The sequence below is a fragment of the Notolabrus celidotus genome, chromosome 17 (assembly GCF_009762535.1).
Source record: "Notolabrus celidotus isolate fNotCel1 chromosome 17, fNotCel1.pri, whole genome shotgun sequence".
NCBI lineage: Eukaryota > Metazoa > Chordata > Actinopteri > Labriformes > Labridae > Notolabrus > Notolabrus celidotus.
The window spans coordinates 16,796,386-16,820,086 of NC_048288.1; the positions used below are offsets into that span (position 1 = coordinate 16,796,386).

At 41.1% G+C, this 23,701-nt stretch overlaps 1 protein-coding gene across 3 annotated transcripts in view; it reads right to left on the reverse strand.

The window, feature by feature from the left end:
- The window catches only part of mkxa (mohawk homeobox a), a 46,548-nt gene that overhangs the window by 12,203 nt on the left and 10,644 nt on the right, over positions 1-23,701 (reverse strand). For 2 of the 3 annotated variants that reach the window (XM_034707080.1, XM_034707077.1), the window contains exons 1-5: positions 18,607-19,100; positions 17,117-17,392; positions 14,733-14,892; positions 11,657-11,810; positions 7,680-8,105 (exon numbers count right to left, since the gene is read on the reverse strand). In XM_034707080.1, coding sequence (XP_034562971.1) covers positions 7,680-8,105; positions 11,657-11,810; positions 14,733-14,892; positions 17,117-17,292 — 916 coding nt within the window. In that variant the 5' untranslated portion in view covers positions 17,293-17,392; positions 18,607-19,100. Of the gene's footprint in view, positions 1-7,679; positions 8,106-11,656; positions 11,811-14,732; positions 14,893-17,116; positions 17,393-18,606; positions 19,101-23,701 lie in introns of those variants that run through there. The other variant, XM_034707079.1, reaches the window with a different exon arrangement.

Below are 23,701 nucleotides of genomic sequence, written 5' to 3' on the forward strand. Positions count from 1 at the left end.
CAAAACAAACCCCTCACAGGGATAATAAAGACTACATTGACTGAGTAGCCAATCTGTAAATATTCAGGTTGTTGTAGTGACACAGAGTAAGACATCTATTTTAATTTTGTTTGAAGCGCCAAAATAAGCAAAAGATAAAATGTGGCTTTGTCCACAGGGTTTAAAGCTTGTCACAGAAGCTTTGAATACCTAAGTTATCGTAAGGCAGCCTTAAAAACTCACCAAACTCATGAAAATGTGTCTCAACTGACTTCCTTCTTATGCCAAGATTCCAGGTAATCATAGTTTAAATCTCCAGTCAGCTTTCCAGAGACTTTCACCACAGCGCCTGACAACTTTTCTGGGGAAACCCTGAACGCGCTCATACTTCAGATACTGCCTTTATGTCACCAGAGACCCAGAAGAGTCAGTTATCACCACTTTTACACAACAGGTAATAAAAAAGGGACAAGCCATGGCGTATTTTCCAAAGTTAGACCATTACAACACAGTTTTCTGAGTATCATCGCTGGAGAAGAACCGCTGTTGTTTGTGGTACGTTAAACACACTCACATTAAGGAAAAAAAAACAAAAACCGCAAGTAAACATTATTCCGATTTTTAAGTGTTTTCATGTGCCCAAAAATATCTTTTTTTGGGGATCTGGAGGCCAAATGATACGTTAGCGCTTCACTTACTGCATCATTATGTTGCAATTCTTCACAGTGGTTGGTTGAACAGCCCTCTCACACTCTTTGGGGATTTCTGTGTGTATGTGTGTTCCGTGTCCTCTCTGGGTCACACCTCTGCTCTCTCATTAAACCTCCCTCTGCTTTCCTTCAACCCGTGGGAACGCACAATGGCAGTCTATTGTTCTAGACACAGCTCGGTTTTTTAAAATGGAAACAATTTGTGTGTTTTATACGGACCGAGGCAGTGCGGCTCGGTTTCCCTGACTAGGCAGGCAGCTGGGAATCTGAAGACCTGGTTGTGTGAGAGCCGTGTCGTGCTGTGGATTTTAAAACCATCAAGTTGAGAGAGCACATTATTTCACACTCCTCCACTTCTATGTTAGGGAGTTGTGTATTTAGTGTCTGTGCCAATGTTTGTCTGTTAACACGTCCTCGCAGGATGAACACTGTCTCACTCTGCTGCTGTCTTCTCCGTTTGCCTCGTACCCAGCCTCTGTTCTGTTTAGTGGTCGGAAGCCAATACCCATCCTCCAATGACGGAGGCCCACCATCACTTAAATTTTTTCTTGCTTTCCCCCACTCTCTCTGTCTTTTCATCCACCTTTCCATTGCATGAAGCTTCACCACCACTCAGTGCCAGGATATTCCCTCACCTCTGCCAACTCCTTGTCTTTCCCACCATCAGAGCAGCCACACCCTAAAGGACACTTCACAGTCCTCTCAACACATCACTGGAGACTCCACATTTTAGAGACAGAGTGCAAAAATGACTTCAGCATGTATCATGTGGCCAGGAATGGGGATAAGATGTATCTGAGCCCCATGGGGCTCAAAACTAGCTATAGGGGGGTATAGAAGAAGCAGAGGAAGGGTTATGCCCCCCGCCCTGGCAAATCATACCCAGTTCTTGCAACCTGGTCAGTGGCCGAGCTGTATTGTAAAAAGAAGGGCAGCATGACTGCACAAAAGTGAAGCCAAAACATTTGGAGCTCACCCTACTGACTAGCTGCAGCATAGATCATAAAACCCACTTTCTCCATGTTAACTGATGGGACGTGTCAAACTTAAAAATAACAAACATGTCAAATAAAAAAAGGCTCAGACATGGTTTATAGTTGTTTCACACAGGAATCAAACCAAGGTCTCTATAAAAATCTTTGTTAAATATGCCAGAAAGACTCATCTGAAAGTCAAGTGTTTGTTCAGCTACAGAGTTCAGGTATCTTAAAAATACGTCTATTTTTGAAATTCATATTGATTTTTATATTTGATGAATGGAATTTTAAAATGTTCTGGTGAGCACAAATTAAAACCTTCATCATCTCCATAACAGTGGAAAAAGTTTCATCGGGAAATATCCAAAAGAAAACAACTGCATGGCCAGACACAACTTGAAGCAGGTGCAAAAATAAGAACAAATACTACAAATATGCATGTTAACTTTAATCCTCAGACCAGTTCAGCTTTAATTTAACACAATCCCTAAATCTGAGTACTATTCTTAAAACAGCCCTGTAATAAAGTGAGGTCTAGTCAACTGACCTCAGTCTGGCGGATTTCCCTTTTCTCCCTATCTTTGTGAGAGGAAATTCAAGAACGCACACACGTCTCATTTCTTCCAACCGCAATCTCTGTCTCTTAGTCACAGCCACCACGCTGTCTTCTTCTCCCAGCAGGCCACTGCTGGAGAAACTCAACTTCAGATCTTGATGGAACAAGAGCTCCCTCTCCTCTTTTTGTCCCTGATTTCTGGAGTCCAACCTGAACCAAGTGAGTTTTGGCAAAAGCTGCAGTCTTGGAACAACATCCCTAACCCACTCCTCCCTTTCTCTGTCTTCCCTTTCCTATTAAACTGTGGAAAGAGCAGATCTTAGCCAGTCTGTCCACATCTCTGGATTCCTCTGAAGATGAGTCCTCATTTATCACTGTCCGGGAGTGGCTTGTTGTCACAGAGCGGCCTCGTGTCATGCATTGTCTTCCAAGCCTTACAGTAAATTACACCACCACTCATCAGTCACCAAACACTACATCTTAAATCGGACACATCAGCTCCCATCCCTCAACAATGCTGCTGTATAAATCATCACAGTTGGGCTTCTCTTTGGAGAGGAAACAAGAGACACATTAACGGTAAAGGAAATCCAGTTAAGCGTATCTTGTTAGACAAAAATATGAAAACAGTCATGATAGAAATACACTTTTATCAGATCCGATCTCCCAACCTTTTCTAGCCTTAGACAAGAAATCCAAACATTAGTTTTTTTCCACATTAAGGTTACTTTTCTTCCATTTACCTGGACGAATCCAACCCTCCCTTAGGGCCACTGATTTCTCCAGGATTCAATAACTGTCTGGCACGAGCTTTGACCTTATTTAAAAAGCCCTTAGCGACTGTGGTAAAACGCTGCTGATTTAATTGAATGTATTTCTAAGAAAACTATGTTTTGAGAAGCACCTGACTTACAAATAAGTCACTTTAGTGCTGTCAAATAAAGGTGACTTTGCTGCTTTGTATGGCCAAGAATTTTTTAAATAAACAGCCATTTTTAGTCCTGGCAGATACCCTTGTTCCCTTTAATATCCACTTTAATAACACTCATAGTCTCTTACCTTTAACTGATCCCATGGTCAGGTCAAATGCACATTTTGCCAATACTTAATAAAAGTGTGCCTGTTACACATCAGCATTTTGGCATGGTCTGAATTGATGAAGCTTAACAACAGCTAGACACACTCCTATTAAATTATGTGTTCAAATTCATTCTTTGTCCATAGATGATGAATCCATGTGGCTTTGGTCAAATGACTTTTAATTGACCCAAAACCATATTTACATTTTGGGGTTAAGAGTGAAATGTCTCAACACCTGCTGGATGGGTTCCAATGAAATTTGGTATACCCAATCACACCCATCTAAGGAAGAACTGTTTCCAATTTGGAGCTTCTGGGACTTTAAATGGAGTGCCTACATGGGATTGAAGATTGTTGAATAATACGAGCAAATACCTTCAAATCTAAAGACATTATCATTTGACTAATCTGTTTTTGATGTTTGATAGGGGATAATGTATAGTGAGAGGGTAATTAAGCAAAATGGAATCCTAACATAGCGAGACAAGCTTTCTACGTTTACCATCAGGCTTCTTTAGTCAGCTGTAACCAGAGTGCATAAAGGAGCAAACCTGAGAAACCGTACCACTGTCAACCTCATGTAAAACGTCTGACCGAGATCTCTCAGTCTCCATCCGCAGAAACGTGGGGAGTTATTTAGCGTATAATGATCTATATGATATCAGACAAGGCGAAATCTGGTACGGAGCTAGAAGGAAAACATTGAACCAGATTCCTGCCATTTAATATCCCATTAAAGGGTAATTTGGCATGAAACCCCTGGCATGTGTGATGGAATTCTACTGCTCCTTGTGTTCAATGAAATTCCCCACAGGCTTTGAACTGAAGGTGTGTGTGCATGTGGGTGTTTGTACTGGATGTGTGTGTGCATTTGAATGGTACATGAGTGTGTGTGTGTGTGCATAAGTGTGTGAGTCCTTTCAAGCCAGGAGAAGTAGTTTTCCACTGGGGTAAATCTACACTCTCCATCTCCTGCCACGTCTGACTGCCCTCTGTAGTCACAGATAACACTGAGGGCTCAGGCTGCGGCCACAGCGGCCAACTGTCCCATTAATGGACTTTTAGCCAATGGGACAATGGTTGCCAGGCACGCCACTTTTACCCTGACCAATCAAAATTGTCGTACAGGCAGGAATTAGCCGAAAGAATGTGCCAAAAGGCACCGTTTGTGCTCCTACACTCAAGTTCAAATTCTTTTCCTCCTTTCTGCCTGAAAATGTCAGACATTTTGTCACTGTCAAAAAGAAAGCAGGAGGAACATTCTCTGAGCTTAAACCCGATTTATTCCTTTTTTCCCTCAGTGTAACTGAAACAAGTTAGATTTATGTGAAATCTGCTACTCAGGGAACGATTTTTCAGTTTTTACAAAAACACTATAAAACTATTTGTAAAAGAGGAATGTGTTCAGTATGAAAATATTTGGAATGTGCTGCCACAGCATGAAAAACGACAGAGGAAATGATGAAAACTCTCTCTTCTCTCTTGCCTCCCTTTTTTTCATTTGCTCTGTCTGTGTCGGCAAGATCACATGAGGAATTAAAAATTCATTTTCTCAACTTTTCTTTGTTTCGTTTGTTCAACCGGACGATCAGATCGCAGGGCCCCGGCAGGTGTTCGATCCCATGAGTCAACACCGCCTCGGAGAACTTTCCATGTGTGGATTCAAAAGCCTCTCTTGCATGTAACAGAGTAACACTTCTGTAAAGGTGCCAGAGCCAGAGAAATCCAAGAGGGAGATGTCAGTGCCAAGAAGTTATATTAACCACAGAGATAAAATAGTTACTCTCTATTAAAAACAGCAGGCCAGCCAGGTGAATTAATCCGTTTTGGGGGATTTGTCCTATTAAAGTCTGGTTGAGAGGGAGTTATAAGTCTCACTTGGTCTATCCATCTCTGTCTTTTATTTCTCCATCTGTGACTCGCAGCAGGTGCTGCAACGTGAAAAAGCCTGATGTTCGTTCAGGTCACAGAGTTTCATCTTCTTCAGTCAGGAGGATTGCGAGCGTCGCAGTCCTCTCATGCATTTCATACAAACCCCACGCATGCCCCCCTCTCTGTCCTTCACACTCAGATAATATGAAACACATTTGTCCTCAAGAGCAGCTTTGAATGAAACACAATAAAAATCTCCTCTTCCCCACACTAACCCCACCCCCCAATCCCTCATCCTTTGTCACTCAATCACCTACACCTTCAAAACCGCCCCCTCAGGGTTCTGTCTGTACCCAGCAGAAAGTGAAAACACAACTATTGGTTGTGAAGTCAGCCCGAACAAAAGGAGCAGTGTTCTCAGCTGAAGAAGAAACTTGGACAGATCTGACCTTGATTGTTCCCAGCTCAGATGAGATGCAAGTTGAAGAGTATTGAAAGACTTTTCAGTATTTACAGTTTGGTGATTTGTGAGGTCAAGACAATACATTCACAGTCTGAGGTTTGAAAGAACATCAGAGTAAATTGAAAAACTTCTTGAAGGGTGTTGAAAATATGAATTCACTTGACTCAGCTTGAATAAGTTGCTATAACTCATCACAAGTCATTAAAATGTCAAACAAAAAGGACACTGAAGCGGCTCCTGGAATCTTTGTCAGCACAAAGGACACATATCTACATTTTCTATTAATCTTTGTTCCTTAATACAGCAAAATATGCATCTTTAGGGTGTTTGCACTCTCAGACGATGCATGCTGGGAACTGTGCTGAGATACCTGTGATGCTTCTTTTGTAAAACAAGTCATTTTTATAAGTTAAAACATGGACAGAGGTAATATTCCTGTGACACTATTTTAAATAACGTGCAATAATTACTTCATCTCAGTTCATCCTTCACTTCTTACATGTGCAATACGTCTTTCTACCCATCTTCCCAGTTCTGTTCTGTACATTGTTTATACCTAGACTACAAGTCTGTGCACATTTTTCACCACCTCATTGGTTTTGGATATATTTGTACATTTATTTATTTAGTTGGGTTTATATGTTGTGCATATATGTTGTAAGATATGCTTATTTTTACTTCTTTAATTTTAATTGCTAATAACTTTTTTAATAATTGCTATTTCATATACTCTTGCTTGCTTTATACTATTTTGCACTGTCTACTTTGCTGCTGTAACACTTACATTTCCCCGTTGTGGGACGAATAAAGGATATCTTATCTTATCTTATCTTATCTTATATATTTACCATACATTTTGTGACAAATTATTTTTAAATTCCTATAATGTCATTATTTTAGCCAGATTCATTGTATTCTACATTTACTCTCAAGTTTTTGACAGTTTTAACATAAAGTCATGTTTTAAAGACATACAAAAGTTGATCCTAAGTCTACTGTACCACAAAGATGACCTAAATTCAAACTGTTAAAGTAACAAACTTATTGAACCCTCAGTTTTTGGAGATTATCTCTTTCCACTGGGTGTCAAAATGCAGACACAGAACATTTTGTGCAAAAGCACACAATAAAAAGTGACAATAAGAAAGTAGTTTCATCTGGTGTTATCTCACTCTGGAATGCATTCTTCCTCTTGCAGACAGATTAATAACAGAAAAATTAGTTTCTCTGAGCAGAGAAACTCAAGGCTGAACACCTTCAGCTCTACTGGCCATGAGCAATAACGTGAACCATCAGTGACCCATGCCAGGAGATTCGCCCTCTTGCATGTCTTCAAACTGTTCTCTTAAAGGTGATACTCACGCTGACTAAAAACAGAAATGTGTTCTTGAACATGTCCCACACACACACAGTCTGCAAACACACAAACACACAGTCAGTTCGCACTGCCCCTACTCTCTCAGCGGGACCTCAGAGCAGGATCAAAGGCATGCCAAACAGTAGCCTGAAAGTGAGCATGTTCCACATGGCCTTGTTGTGTCTGGCCGGCTAAAGCCCGGTCAGAGGAGCTGGCTGGGGGGAATTCCTTCTCTGCTCGGCTGCTCAGAGTGAGTAAGAGACTGCCAGTGTGAGTGTGGGAGTGTGTGTAGAGACAGTACACGAGCTCTACTGTGGATATGTGAATGTGTTTGAGTGTGTTGTTGACACGCTGAGGCTTGCTTAAATCAAATAATATGTTCTTTTTCTCTCCTCTTAACTGCATTACCATTTCAGTAACCACAAAAATCACATTTGGCAATCGTTTTATACCAAATCAAGGAAGTTTGGCGTTATGAGTGAACAGTTTGAGGGTGCAGCAGCAGTGTAGCACAGAGAGAGAGGCAGACGGGCAGAGAGGCAGACAGTTGGAAATAATGGACCAGCTGCAGGAATTAAAACAAAATGTGCAGATGGAGGGGACGAAAAAAGAACAAAAGTGAAGGATGTCGTGTGTGCAAGGGAGACTCTCGAAAGGAAAGAATGTAAGAAATGTGGCTCCTTACCAGTCCGATAAACAAAGTTCGCCTCAGCTTCTGAGGAGGATGGCGACAGCAGCTCGTCGTCGTACTCATTGGAGCTGAAGGAGCCGGAGTGGTTCCTTTTACGAGCGTCCATGACAGCGTTGGCCACCATGACGTGGCGCAGAGAGTCGTTCAGGTAGCGGTGCAGCAGGCTGCTCTTGTACTTGGGTGGAGACACGTAGTCCTCGGCAAGTGAGGCGGCTTCGGCTGCAGAGCGAAGCCCTGCGCCCATCCCCATGCCCATCCCCATTCCCATTCCCATTCCCATCCCCATCCTCATCCCCATTCCCATCCCCATTCCCATGGCCATGCCCACCATGGAGGAGCCCTCCTTCTTGATCACACTCTGGTACATTGGCTTGTTGAGTTCCTCTGGGCCGCTCTGTGTCCTCTGAGGGTTATCTCCGTCTATCAAAAGACAAATCAAACAATGACAGTTACGATGCAATGTAGAAATAAACTCTTACAAGCACACAATATCACTTCCCCCTACTTTTATTCCTTAACTTGGGATGCATGATAAACTATATTGAGTTGATAGGTTATCAGCCTGAGAAAGGGAATATATATATATAAATGTTTATAGCTGTTATCTGGTAATAACATTTTTATACAACAAAAGCAGCCAATAAAAGTTGCTTTCATTTAATTATTACCAAGCCTTCACACTATGACACAGTAGGTGGGGGTATACGAGCAACCATTACAAACAGAGAAGCAGAGCAAGCACAGCTGCAAGATGCTGACGGGACCATGAAATGTTGACGGTGTTGATGTTTTTTTAGGATAGCACGAATGCAACATGCAAAACAGGTGCAACGAATATTCCAAGAGGAGGAATAAGGCCTTGAAAGTTTAACACAATGACACAACAAATCTTTTAGTCACTTGAAAAGTCGTCATCGCAACAAAGATGTATCGAAGAAATACGAAGTAGCAGTAGCTAGAATTAGAAATTCATTTTAAAATATAAAAATGCGGGGCACTGGTGGCCTAGCGGTCTAAGCGCCCCACATACAGAGGCTACAGTCCTCGTTGCAGGGGTCGCCGGCTCGATTCCCAGCCAGTCGACCATTTCCTGCATCTCTTCCCCCACTCTCAACTCCCCACATTTCCTGTCTCTCTTCAGCTGTACATATATATATATATATATATATATATATATATATATATATATATATATATATATATTAATGTAAAAACAAACATCAGTAAACTTGTCGGTATCAGCCATCAGGAGCTGATTATTGGTATTAGTGCTTATCATTATCAGCTCAGAAAAATCCATCTCACACATCTCAAACTAATGAACTACTCAAATGCTCATTCTTGCACGTTTATCAGCGCATGATGCACATGATGACATTGAGTAAAATATATAAACATATTAAATAAGCACCTTTCCTTCAGCCAGTGCTTCTGCAATGCATTTCTAACTCCTGTGCACGTCCATCCTCTCTGACTCACAGTCTGGTTATTTGAGCTAATCTTAAATCTAAAAACCAGGGTGAGGGATTTGAACCTGGCGCTCCTGCCTGCCCTCCTGTTGGCATCGCCTCAAGAGCTAGAAAGCCCAGCGGAGACTTGAGACGCATTACCGAACCATAATGGATTGGTAGCCTATTTCCTGTTCATCAAAAATCAAGCCCACATTGCCCCCTTTATCCCCTGAAGAAATAAATAATTTCCAGGGTGCTCTGAGGGAGAAGAGATTCAATTTAAGCACAGGTCTGTACCTGATGAAAGAAACGAGCAGGAAAGATAAAACAGCAACCTGAAAAACAGATATGCTCTGGCAGGAGGGAAATTAGGGAGAAGTTCACTCTAGATGCTGTCCCTGCCAAGAGAGTAATTTTGTAATTTTGATTCAGTCTGGGCCAAATTAAAATTATGGCTGCCACTTATCAGAAACACATGGAGGTAGCATACTCCCTCTCCTTCCCTTTGTGCTGTCTGAGGTAGAGTTCAGCAAGCACAAAGCATCTCCCATCAAACCATACAAGTGATAACACATCTGACCTGTGACAAAAACCAGATAACTGAGTTCTTTTAGATCTTTTCTGCCAACTTTTTGAATGAAACATCTTTTTTTACACCTGCCATGACAGCATGTCCTCTCCAGACCCCATGCAGAAAGCAGTTATTTCCCTTTTCCCTATTTCCCTAAAACAAAACAAGCCAGGCATTTCTCAGGCAATTAAAGGAATGTTTGCAGAGTCAGTGGGGTCAGGTCTGGCCCCATAAATAGCTCCTGGAACAAAAGCATAGGCTTAAAAACATAATGGAGGGCTTTTAGCGCATGGGTCAGAAGTGGGAGCAGGCTGCGGATAGCTTCATAACCATAATGTGACAGGGAGAAGAGTCAGAGAGATATACAGAGCCTCCGGTGGTACAGTGGCCTGTGGCGAACACAATGCAAACACCATGCACACATTCCTCTGTAAGCCACAAGCCCAGCCTCTACTCCTCAAAAATTTAATTAGAGATCACTGACACCACAGCGCTCTTCCTTTCTCTTCACTCTTTCGCTGCACGAGCACACGTGTTTTGTATTTTTTTTGTTTCCCGACCATGTTTTCAACGCTGTCAGTGAGTAGAAAAAGGCAGTTGCTGTAAATACACGGCTGACAGAGAGCTGCTCATCTACAATTGTAGGCTGGGAGACAGAGGTTGGCTCAGCGGGGTGTTTTAATGACAGTGTGTCACAGCACGCCAGCCTCGGCGTCGCTCGGCTGGCTCACACACTCGCCATTTTTATACATGGAGAACATGGCTCTGCATAGCATCAGCCAGCTTTAGGACGGGCACACAGTGCCTTTGGCCTCACTACAGGTCATAATGCTGGATTTAAATTTCGGGGCACTAGGAGTATGATGTAAGGAGATTTTCTCAGTCACTCTGTACAAAGGGCAGCAGGTTCACACTGTGGTTTGTGACCCTTTCATCATCAAAGCCTGACACATTTGAATATGACGTTTTTGAAGAGATCATCAATCAGGGTGATGGATGGATTTCTAGCATGCTTATCAAAACCTTAACCAATGTTAAAACCTCTCTATCAGAGTTTTAAATAGATCATATGAACTCATTGAGCTCTTCTGTAGAAATTTTCAGAAGAGCAGATTTGGAGAATTACCAAAAACTTCCTGACATCATAAGCAGCCGTAACAAAAAGGACAGAACAGTCACACTTTGTTGAGCTGGATATGAAGGGTAAGGGAAAATATTTAAAACATTTGTTAAGTTTTAAACCATGCATGGTTGGATTAAACTCATGGCCCCATCACAGATGAGAACTTTTTTTTAAATCGACCGAACGATTAAACATCCTCAGCTTAGCTAGTCAGCAGCAGCATTACTAGTTCATTTAAATGTGATGTTAGTCATATATTGTGTCTAGCCTGTAGTGCCGCCACCCTCCACTAGTAGGGGCTGTAGCTCTGGTTAATGGCTTCTGCCATGATGCTGTAATGCACAGATGCGCATGTGACAGATGGTATCTTATAGCGTGGTGCAGTGTGTCTGTATTTTGATCTGGAAAATGGGGATGAAGTTTTATGTAGGCTGTGTCAAGTTGAAATGGCATTTCAGAGCTCAATGTGTAACCGTGTAACAGGCATGTTAATCTGCAAGGAGGACTGAAGTCTTGCTGTGCTAGCTCTGCTATTGTTAGCCACACTCTGCAAACCAATTCAACATTGTTAACCCACAGACTGTGTAATCCTGTGTTTAGCGGTGTTCAATAAATTGTGCTCAGTTTTGACTGTTTTCTTACCTTTAGACTAGTCGGTTAGTCTGAATTTAAATTCCTTTTTAGACAACTAGGAAATACTGTCAGTCACTTAAGGGTTAAGGGAGAGATTGATGAAGACTTTGGCCTCTACTGTACTTTTATGAAACAACAACCTTTTAACATAAAAGAGAGAGGAAGGTCCTGCCATGGTGTTGAGAAGTCATACCTTCCGAGCAGCTGTCATCGCTGCTAACGCTCAGCCTCTCTGCGTTGCCTTGCACATATTTGTTGTAGAGTTTAATCCGCAGTGCCCAGCTCAGGTCTGGCTGCCTCACTGTGTTCTTCAGTCGCCTCCTGGCATTAGCAAACCAGTTGGAAACCTGGGAGACAGAGAGAAAGAAAAATAGAAGGAAGTGGGAAGACACAGCAAACAGAAACATATGTTATTGTTTTGAATCCAAACACCTCCACATCCCTGACAAAACAAAGACTATCCTTTATGAAAACGTCTGCTCGCTGCCGGCCATCCGTCTCATTCACAAAAACCAAGAGTGACTCGAGGCAAAAGACAGAAACAGAGTCAGGTTGCAGAGGAGCTCTCTGAAACTGAGCTTTAAGAAACATCCCAGACGCTCCAGAGAGACATCCCAGCATGCATCTCTTCTGTATCAACACCATGTAGAAACATTTAACACCCTTAATCACCGAACCGCCGGCGAACTCAACGATTCGCTTTCAAATGTTCTGAACAAGATGTACGTTCACCCTGCTTATTCTGGACTCGTGCAGCCTTCCTCAAATAATACACTTTTTTTCCCACCACTGTCTTAAAGATGCAATGAAAAAGACACTCGAGCTGCCACTCTTCCTTCCACTGGGAATGGAGACCATTAGATGTTATATTAGAATAACTTTTCATGCTCAATAGACTTCAAGCGGCTTAAGAACGGGCTGGGACGGGGCCTTATGCTAGAGTACTTATTTTTTTGATCTCTTCTTTCAGTATCATGTTTCTCGTTAACTAAGACCATTTCACATGCTTTTGTCTCCAGCCCAGGGCTGTGGCTCTCCAGGGAGGAAGGAGGCATCTTGTACATTTGGCTCTGCTAAATGAGAGCTGAGGTGAGACGAGGCGAGATGTGGGACGGCTCGCCAATGAGGACTGGAGGAAAGATGGCCATCAATGGGGTGAGAGAAAAGAGAGAGGAGGGCACTGCTGCCTGCACAGATGACACCCAAAGATATTTAAAAAAAAAAAAGGTTGCATCACAGCAGCCAAACTCTTTGAGCCGTGCTCTGTCTGTACCGTATGTACCGTAGAGGAGACAGCATGCAGGGATTTCAACAGTGATGGAGAGATGGCACGGATGGCACAAACTTTTAGGAATCATTTACATGGAAAAAGGGCAGTTTTGCTCAAACATGACAGATTTAGTTGCTTCAAACACCTGATGCCAGGTGGATGTTGCCAGGGAAAATGCTCAGGAAGTGATGCATTCTACATTGCTGGCTGCAGCACGGGGTTCGTTTGGACTAAACAGTGGAAGATCTGTGTTCATAGCCTCCTAGGATGGGTATTTTGAGAAAGGAATGGCACTCACAGCTGCAAGAAACTTTTTTCTTCTTTCGTATGAAATCATTTGCAGATAATAATAATATTCCTAATTGTATTAATATTTGTGTGATTGCATCTTTTATCATGCAGGGCTGAGTAGTTTGTTCCGTATTGCATTAAGTGAGGTCACATAATTGTAGCAGCATCAGCCAAGGCTGATTTTTCTTATGGATAGTTAATTTATTAAACAAATAAAACACATGCTGCCACTTACGGCGATTTTTTTATTGCTAACAATTTGTAAATTTGTTTTTAACTCTGTAAAGCACTTTGAATTGTTCTATGCATCAATGGTACTTTATAAATAAACTTGCCTTGCCTTGCCTGCCTTGTAAATACGGATACATATCAAACTCTTGTGACAAAAACAGATAAAAGCAGCATTACTTTACATTGAAGAATGTATAAAGATATTTTTTATTACAATTTAAACAAGTTTTTGTCAAAGACTCTTCACACTAAGATGCTCAAAAAGATGATGAATAATTAACCCATAGGATAAAACAATTAAAGTAAAAATCTCACAGACGTGTCCTTTGACAGCTTTGTAAATGCTGAAAGTATAACAAATGTAGTTTAGCTGCCTTTCATCATCCTTGTTTGATCACACAAACTCATCTTTTGACCTCTGACACTGCTGCTGGTATTTGGATATCACCCTTAAAAGTATGCATGAGTGAGGCTGTGTGTGATGTGTGTATGTGTGTGTGTGTGTTCAGCACCCCGTTGTCCAACACAAAGCATTCCTCTGCACTCTGCTCGCCCTCGACAAAACAAACAGCCCCATCAGGCTCCCAAAATGAGAACCAGATTAAGCAGCGTGGCCAGCGGCAACAGACGCTGTGAGGCCGTATCAGTGACCTCGTCAGCCAGATGATACTGTAAGCACACAGCTGCAGGCGTCAGAAACAAAACACACACACACACACACACACACACACATTGTGTATTCATGGCTGAGTTTTCCTCTCAGAGGTTAGTCTGTCAGGTGCAGAAGTTAAGAAGTTAAGTCCAGTGTTCTCATGTATTATCAGCAGAGGGTGCAATAGTAAACTAAGAGCTTATATGTATAACTAAAAGACTTGTGTCTGAAGATAAATGTGAGGACTAATGTGACAAAACAAAGAAAAAAAAGGAAAATGTGATTTTGCAATAGAAAAATTATGGTTATTTGCTCAATTTTAACATTTCTACAAAGACTAAGGACAGTTTTAAGTATCCACGTGCCTCTAAAATTTGCATTACAAGAACATTCTATAACTTAAAATGACGATGTAAGCTATCAACTGAAACCACTTTTTAGAAGATCATAAAGAAGGCAGGGAACCACTGACATTGATAAATCCATGATCAATTTATTGCTCCAGCTATTTTTCACATTTGAGTTCAATAGAAAAAAGGAAAAGAACAGCCGACTGCAGCGTCTGGACGAAGGCAGAAACAACATTAACCATCCCTGCAGGAGAGCTGTAAAATAAACAGCTCAAGATGTAAAAACACTTTCTACTCACAGCCTGTTAATCCCATAACAACTCCAGTTTTCCAGACCTGATTAGACAGAAACTCAAATACAGAGTCATTTTTCCCTCGCTGATCGCACTAAAGCCTGCAATAAGGCTTAGAAATACCTCACTTTTATAACTAATGCTGCTTTGTTTTTGCTTGAGCTTCTATAAAGTGCACTCACCTGGACCAGGGTCATTTGCGAGCCAAGGGCCAGCAGGATTTTCTCCGTCTTGGTGGGGTAGGGGTTATCTCGGTGCTTGTAGAGCCACTGTTTGAGCGGCCGCGCCATGTCCTGCAGAGCCTGACGCTTGTGCCGCACTTTACCTCCGCTGGGACGACCTCTGTGGAGGAACAGGTACACAGATGTCAGCCAGACACCAAACTGTAGATTGACTGAAGTGAAATCTAAACCTGGAGTGTTTACTCTTTTCTGTCTGGTACATTTATTCTTTTTAATTTAAAGTCTGCCAGCAAATAAACATCCAATCTCTCTTTAAAGGTGTAAGAGGGATTGTTTGACATGTACCCATTCTGCATTTTTCACTGACATTATGCTCATTATGTAAAGTTAAATTGTTGGTAAACAGTCTAGATTAAATTTCCCCCTTTTCTAAATTAAATCTGGTTTTAAAGCCATAAACAGAACTAGGATTATGATGTTTATTGAAGTCAAACAAACCAGTGGAAACCTGAGCAGACCGGCATGTTGTCTGAATTTGTGAGTCATGACATATAAAGTTAACACACTCTACAGTGTACAATTTTCTCACCCAAAGTTGCAATTAAGCTGAGAGAAATGATTAAAAGAGAGAGAGGCATAGAGACATAGCAGGAGAGAGAGAGTGGGGAGCATGGACAGAGGAACAGTCAGTTTAATTTTTCATTGCGTGTCCCACAAACCACCAACACGTTGCAATGAAACAAACAAAAACATTTCACTCAGGCGGACATTTTGGCCATGATGAACATTTCACACCCTGGAAGAAGAGGAACAAGAACAATGTAGCTGGGTCACATTTTCAGCCAAGCCATCACACAAGGGACTGACCCAAAACTGAAATTATACTTTTACAGAAAAAAACTGCGATACATGTCCAGAAGACGCTCTAAAAATAACACAACAGAATATACCACAGGATTTGAGTTGAAAATATACTGTACAGTCTCAAACCGAATAACTGGTACAAGAATATTTGAATGAAGATGTAACAGACACAAACTGTTAATAAATTACTACAAATGTCCTGTTGAGAAACATAGACATCCTGAAAATTCTAAGGTGATTCTAAAACTTTACTTCTCAAGAATTCTGAGTCATTCTTTTCGTCTGTGAAGGTCTCAGTCTCACCTTCCCTCCAGGTTTTATGAACCTGTAGATGTCAGTATGGTGCTGTGCTCCGCTACTCCCTTTATCTCACCAAAAAGCTCCACCGGCTGCAGATGTAACATATTTTAGTCTAACCTCAAGTCTGCCTGAGGTTCATGTTGTACAAATATTTTCCTTGTAATCTAGATCAGTATGAACATCCGAAAGGACGTGTTACTCAGTGTTCTCTGCTTTGATTTAAACACTCTCACACACGCACACCTCTGTTTTATTATTTCATGTTCTTCATTAGGACTGATGCTTCCTATGAGGTGACACCTTACGGTCTCATAGGCTCACTAACTCAAAAGATTCTCATTTTTTATCAAAGTGTGCTCCTCAAGGAGGCTCCTTCAAGTCACTTATATTCTTTTGCACTTTCCATATGTGCCAAATACCATATAATTAATACTTAACAAATAATTACATTACATCTTCTCTTACACCTGCTCCCTGGCAAATGGACAGGAAACCAAACGAAAACAAACTTTACATTTAAAAATAAAACGATCAACTCTGATGTGATTGACTAGACCACACAGAGAGTTGAAGGGCACATCTATTTCTTGGAAACAGATGTAGACCTCCAGAAGACACGCTACCGAACAGGCTGACCTACTTATTAATTTTAAGATTAGCTGTGAACATCAACACTTTAATCAGGACCAGATTGGGAAACTGGAAATATTAATTCCCCAATCCATCAGATCCTGTTGCACTAAAGCAACGTTCAAATCAGACAGAATGGATAATCTAACTTGGTGTTGAAGTCTTGAGATGTAAAACATAAATATGTGTACTGTTCGGTGTATAAAAACACCTTCTATGTGGATTTTTATCCGCGCGTAAATGTCTGAAATTGTGCGTAAGAGTGAAATTTACGCACTGCTGCTGAAAAAAATAGGAGCAAGTTGAAACTAAATACATACATGCCTATTAAAACTTAATAGGTTTCACGCCAGTGTACTGATCACAGATGTAATTTTATAAGAATCTGACCCCAGAGGCAATCTCCAGAGTTTGATATTTCTTATCCTGGCTTCATTTTTCGCTCAAGGAGAATCCCAGACAAAATCATCATTCTTATCCACGCCCTCGGTGTGCTAACCTGCGCCAAGTGAAATAACAGCTAATCCACATATTAACACAAGCCTCGCAAGCCGACCAGCAGCGTGAAACCGTCAGACTGCTCCACCTACCCGCTCCGTCTGTGTCTGATAGCCTGGTTGTCTCTGATGGTCTGGTTGCTGGAGAGGAGGTCTGGATGCTGCCCGTCGATGACTTCCAGATAATTTCTGCTGCTCATTTCCACCTCTTTCGCCTTCTCCTCAAACAGGACCTGGCTGCTGAGCTTGTTAAACACGATGGTGTTCATCTTTGGCCAGATATTCCGCAAATATCACCGATGAGAAAAAATCTTTTTTCAAAAATGAGGGAAAAGTCTCCACGTGTGTCACAGAGTCCCCGTGTCTCTCCTGTCAAATAAGAAAGAACATATTAGAAAATGGATAATGTACAAAATACAAATTACAAGGACTAAAACATGAGCTTCAGCTAGAGATAATGATACAAAAAATATTTCATATCAGCACCTATCATTTAACCACCTAAAATTAACCAGAGAGATCACGAACTTCTTCTAAGACTTCTATTTAGACACTTTCATTCTACTGTGTACAATGAAGTTACCTTCAACTTGCCTACTCGTGCGAATACACTGCATTTATCAGTACGTAAACTATCCGGCGGTCCATGCGTAAATGCGCTCCTGTGATGCGTCACTGTAAGGTCGCTCACTGTAAACATTTGCGACTGCGACTCCAGTTCAAACCATGGGGTTTGTGTAAAGTCATAAAGCCCTCAATGTTAGTGATTATGAGGAAGTTTCAGGAGAAATCAGCACAGACAGTAGGCCCATCAGGAGTAACACGTTAAATGTATCCCGTGCAAGGATGCCGCGCAGCTATTCTCCCTAGAAACGGCTATTTCGTCTGACACCTGATTTTTAAAAGGAAACCTGAAGCAGATTGTATTCGTTTCTATTTTAGAAGTGGTCCACTTCATTTTTTTGGAAATAACTAGAAGGAAAGTTAACTTCCTGCAGTTGAATCTACAGCCAAGTTTGGTTTGGACAGTAAAATTGTAAAATGAGCTTGAAAAATGTGCTTTATAATCCATTTCAAGCATCTTAAATATTTCTGCTCTGCCTCCTCTGCACTGTGGTCGCCCGTCGCTATAAAGCCTGAATGGTTTATTTTGGTTCGCACTCTACTTTTTAATACAAAACATACATCTCTGCAGTCTACTGAAATGTGGCATTTGGTAATTCTAATCATTCCAATTCATAATCCTGCCGTACAGACTGCATATTGGGTCTGTCAGGGGACAGGCGCACCGTGATGTGGTGCAATCAGAAGCTGCCAAACACTTACAGAGCCATGTAGTGATACCCACTTGGATTTACAAATAATCAAAAGACAATGGGTTTAGAATTTATAGGCTTATTTGTATATTTTAAAGATTGAAAACTGTGGGTGACTCCACTGCTGCCAGAATAAAGCGCAGCACAAACCAAGTCATGTCCATTCAAACTTAAATAAAGTGGCTTTATCAACTACATCACTGTTTCCAAACTATCACTCCACTCCTAAAACAACCATCAGTGTGTCATTGTATCTCGGCCACGTACCTGCCCCGGGCCCCTCCTGCGTCTCTCTGCTGTGTAGAACAATAATCCTGTTTCCAGTCTCCCATTCCCCGCTCACATGTTCCCGTCCTGAGATCCTGAGCTCAAACCACACGGACCGCCGTCTCCTCCTCCGCTTTATCCAGCGACCTGGTCCGCACCGCCCGGGAATCTGAATATCTCACCCTGCTCATGTTTCCTAGCACACAGCCCTAGCCTGCGAACATACTGTTGATGGTTTAAGCCGGTTCAGGGGCCACGGCCAGCAGGAGGAAAGAGAGGGAGGAAGGCTGCACGCTGCAAAAAGTAGGCTGTCTGAATCACTGAATCCTAAGCATAGTTTGAAAACGGCACTTATCTCCAAATAAATGTATCCAACTGACATGGGAAAGCATCTCTGGCTTGAGGAACTGTCCTCAGAAAGTTACATTCTCTAGATTATTCATCAAATTCTGTCTTGTCTCAATTTTAGGAACTCAATGCGTCCATTATGGAGTGTTTATAAAAAATAAAGCTGATTAATTTAAATTAAAAAAAGTTGGAATTTACCCAAAAGTTGAACATTAATATATGGATTGATGCCACACTTTCTATGATTGAAACATCATATCAAGTGTTCCTTTCTTTGCATTCTTTGGTACAATTTCAGAGTTCATGAGTGAGTTCATTATGACAATCATAGCTAAATGTAGTGCCCTATGAGTACAAGTATGAGTGTCAGTCTTCGCCATCTTTACTGTCTTTACTGGGGAGCTTGAATCAAAAGCAACCATGCCTTTTTCTTCTTTTATTTTTCTTTCAGTAAAAAATGAGTTAGAGTAAAAAAGGAATAGATTTGGGAGTGAAAGTAAAAGTCAAATGTTGGTGATACTGCTTGGATGTCAAATGTGTTAAAAAAATTAAGGATGCACGAAATCACTTTGCAGTTTGTATACAGTGTATGGCAGTGTAAATGGTAATAATATATTGCTTTTCTAGTCTCAAAGGACTTTTACACTACTTGTCACAATCACCCTTTCACACCACATTCATAATCTGATGACAGAGGGTTCTACAGTAGGGAACCGTCAGTATTTACTAATCCCATTACACCATGTCACCTGGAGCAATTTGGAGTTCAGTGTCTTGCATAAAGACACTTCTGCATGTGACTGTAGGAGCGGTGATCAAACTGCCAACCTTCTGATTTGAGAGACGACCGACTCCACCACTGAGCCAAGCCGCCCAGTAACTTCTGTGACCAGACTGAGACAGAAACTAAGCTGTTTGCAGCTGCCTGGCAGCTTTGTTTTACGCAGTGTTGAAAAAAAAGGGTAAATCACAAGCCATGCCCTTAAATGAAACCCCTCCTACCAGCATCCCAAAAGCTCACACAACGCTTAAGTTAACATCGGATTTACAGCTTCAGACTCGACTGTTAAAAACCACTTTCCCTAGACTTCTCAAATCTGGATTAGATTATTGAGTCAGACTTCTTAAAACACAGTTTCAGATTTTTTTAAAGAAAAAGAAGCAGATCATACTCCTTTCTGTCTGTATTGGCCACTTAAAAGCTGAATTGGAAGCTGGCGCTAACTTCAGCAGTTTACAGCTCACTTGTTAGTGCTCCTCATTTTGCTTGTTTGATGTGTATAAAATCATGATGTCTTTACAGTTGACTCCCCAAAGTTGCAACATATTCCCTGCATGAAATCTCCTTACAAGGCAAACTGTAGTAACAAACGAACAAGCTGCGTATGAATTTGTAACCTTTAACAACTTCTGGTTGGTGAATTCTACTACCATTATACAGAGGCAGGCTTGCTTTCCCCACGCTATTTCTGCTAAGCTACGCTGTGCACAAACCCTGTTAGCTACAGGTCCTATTAAGTTCTGTGAATCTTTTTAAGGCTTGGAATATTCCAGAATTTGATTAGTTGATCAAATATTTAGGTATTTCCAGTGCCAAACATATTAAACGTATAATCGAGTCCTTACCAAAGTGAAGCAACATTTGACCTAAGTAGACTCCGACAACACCAAAGTTGCTCAGTGAAAGTGACATTTTTTACAACCACGCTGTGCACCAACCAAGTTAAACCCATTACCTACTGTCTGCTGCAGACACACTTTACAGTGCAGTAAACCTTGTTTTGGATGCTCGTAAAGGCTGTATCATGTTCCTGCAAGATCACACCTCGGTCCTAAATCGTAGAGATAATTCTATAGTTTTACCACATTCATCTTCAAGCTGCCCGAGGCTAAAGTTGGTATCAAATTTAGATAATTGCTTTTGCTGGAATAATTATTCAGAACCGAAAACCTAGCTTGTTTTGGTTACGTTCAGAAAAAAGAGATTCTTACAGTATATAGCCATGCCACTGTTGATTACCCTTGATACCCTCTCATTGACTTCCATTATAAAACCTGTCACATTAAGGCCTCATGAGTCATACGTTCTGAGGTCCTCAGCTGTGTGTTCCCTTGGGTTTTATCCAAGGTAGTTATTCGAAGGACGTGACTAAGCAGCAGGAGCCATATGAAGGGCTCGAGATCCGTGTAATTATTGTTTATTTGTGCTTATTTTCATTTAACAAGGAAGTCAACTTTCACCAACAGCTTGTGCAAACATCCCATGAAAGGGCCAGTCATGTAATCACTTTAATTAAGGTCGGGAAGGTTTATTTGCTTAGGTCATACACAATATGTAAGTTTTCCTTCTCGCCTGAAGTGAACCTCTGTTACCTCCCATGACCTTGTCACTGTTATCTGAACCCCAGGGTCCGAGCGGCCCCCTCTGGGGATGGGAAATTATGGAGCCTCGTCTTTAGCATCTCTTTCATCTTAATCATTCTCTGTTTTGGCTCACTTTGTCAGCCTCCTGCCTGGTGTCCAGTGTGGGCGTACAAAACGATTCACCAGGTAGCAGCACAGCATTAATCATGATGTCCAGCGTTGTAGGGGTTGTGGCAGGGACCCTGCAGGAGATCTCTGAACATGGCCCTGTTTCGTCTCAGACTTGAGCCCATAACTTACACTGGCATCTGCTTTCTTTGCCCTGTAATCCTTGTAGCTTTACTAGTCACTTGGGTTTGACAAATAATGGTTTTTGAAGCCTGGCACCAAAACCAATAAGGCAGTATTTTGAGTCTGAAGTTGCAGACAGCTAAGAGGTTGTGCAGATTTGAACAAATTCTTGGGCTCAAGCGATATAGAAGCTGAGAAATCCATTTTTGTAACAGTTAAAAACAGACTCTTTTGTGACACCTGATATTCTAATACCTGTTAAGGGAACTCTGGGATGTGTTATCATAAATCAAAAGTAAATTCCATCAGATTTCTGGTTCAAGGAGCATGGCATTTTTTTAAGGAATCATAATCACTTGATGCAACTATATTTTTCTGAAAACAGTAGTGCTGTTGCCTCCATGTTCCTGCAGGACACCTGTCAAACCAGAGAAAGCAACCCTGATGATGTCACTGTGATGTCAGTATGGGGTTACTTCACCTTGGACTTGCAGGATAAGTTCATAACAGATAACATTCTTTGCGTGTTGTTCTTTCCAGAAATGCAAATCCTTTTATTCAACAGATGCAAGTAAATAAAACTATTCAAACCCTCCATGGTTTAATAGGCTTTCTCTGGGTTTGTTGGACAGTCTTAAATGCCTGATTTCAGAGCAGCTTTAAACATTTTTAAAGCAATGCAAGTTGCAGTGTTTCAAGACTTTTTTTTAAGTAACACACATTACACATCAACTGTGAGGAACTGGGACAAAAACTCCAAGAGAGACATCTATTGGCAGAGCAAACTATTTTCTAACACTTCTAGTTGATTTCTGTTTTAAGATACAAAACTGAAAGTGTAAAATTGGGATGAAATTAACGTAAAATTTCACGAAATGCTACTTTCCCACTGATCTTGCCCATTACAATGGAATCCATATTTACACAGAAAAATGTATTGGTAAATATATTACTGTAAAAGTATTCTGTAAGATCAGCTCTGACACATTTGCAACAGAGCCTCCAGTTGGTGGAAAGTTGGAACAAAGCCTATGATTGGTTGATAGATGAATCACATGACACTGGGAAATGGCTAAGTGGGCAGGTAACAGTTGTAATGTGGAAAAATAATCAAAAGAAAAAACACAATTCTCCAATAAATCCATATACTGATAAACATCTCTATAGCCTAGAGGACAACTTAGACTATGTAACCCAACATATGGAACTTTATTTTCACTTAAGTTTTTCTATGCTGAGGAGGAGTAACGTCAGTCTAACATTTAATACAACACAACTGAATTTATATGTTGTATATGGGGGTAATTTTGGGAACATGAAGCTCTGTCATCGTATCCATCTCTTTGTACATGTTTTATATACATGTTACTCACTCTTGTATTGTTTTATAATACATCTACTGGAGTTCATTTGTATGTGGGTTTGCTCTGTTCTGCCAGAGGAGCGGTTGTAGTGAAAGTTTTATTTTCTGGCTCTCATAACATTTGTTTTCTCCGGGAACTTCCAATATAACTCTGACCCATTTAGAGAACACAACTACTTATGGAGGGAGTTCAATGTTTCTGATTCTCAAGGTAGTATAAACGATGCAGCAAAAGGTCCTGGATGAAAATTGTCCACAAGTGCCAGACGTGTGTGTCTCTTCAGAGGCATAATTAAGAAAGCAGACATTCATCATGCATCATGGATCCAGCAGGAAACACCCAGTTTTTTCGCCATGGGGTACTTCATCATTCAATGTGTATTAAAGGATCTTGCTATGAAAGGTGGCCATTACTAAAAATCACTGTAAGCTTAATGTCAACACCTTACGCTATTACAATCCAAATTATTTTTTAAAACCCCAGTCTCTGCACCCATCGTCTGCCCCTCATTTAAGACGATGTTTCACTCCAGACGGGGACTTAATTTCTTCATGTAAACCACTTTTGAATTACACACTGCAGCTCTCGGACTACTTGTAAAGCCACAGACATATTTGTTCGATAGTTTGCCAGCTTTGCTGGAAAATGTGACTGAGGAGAAAATTTGCAGGTTGTTTAAAATGACCCAATTACTGTTTTCAGAGAGAGTTAAACATTTGGGACACTAA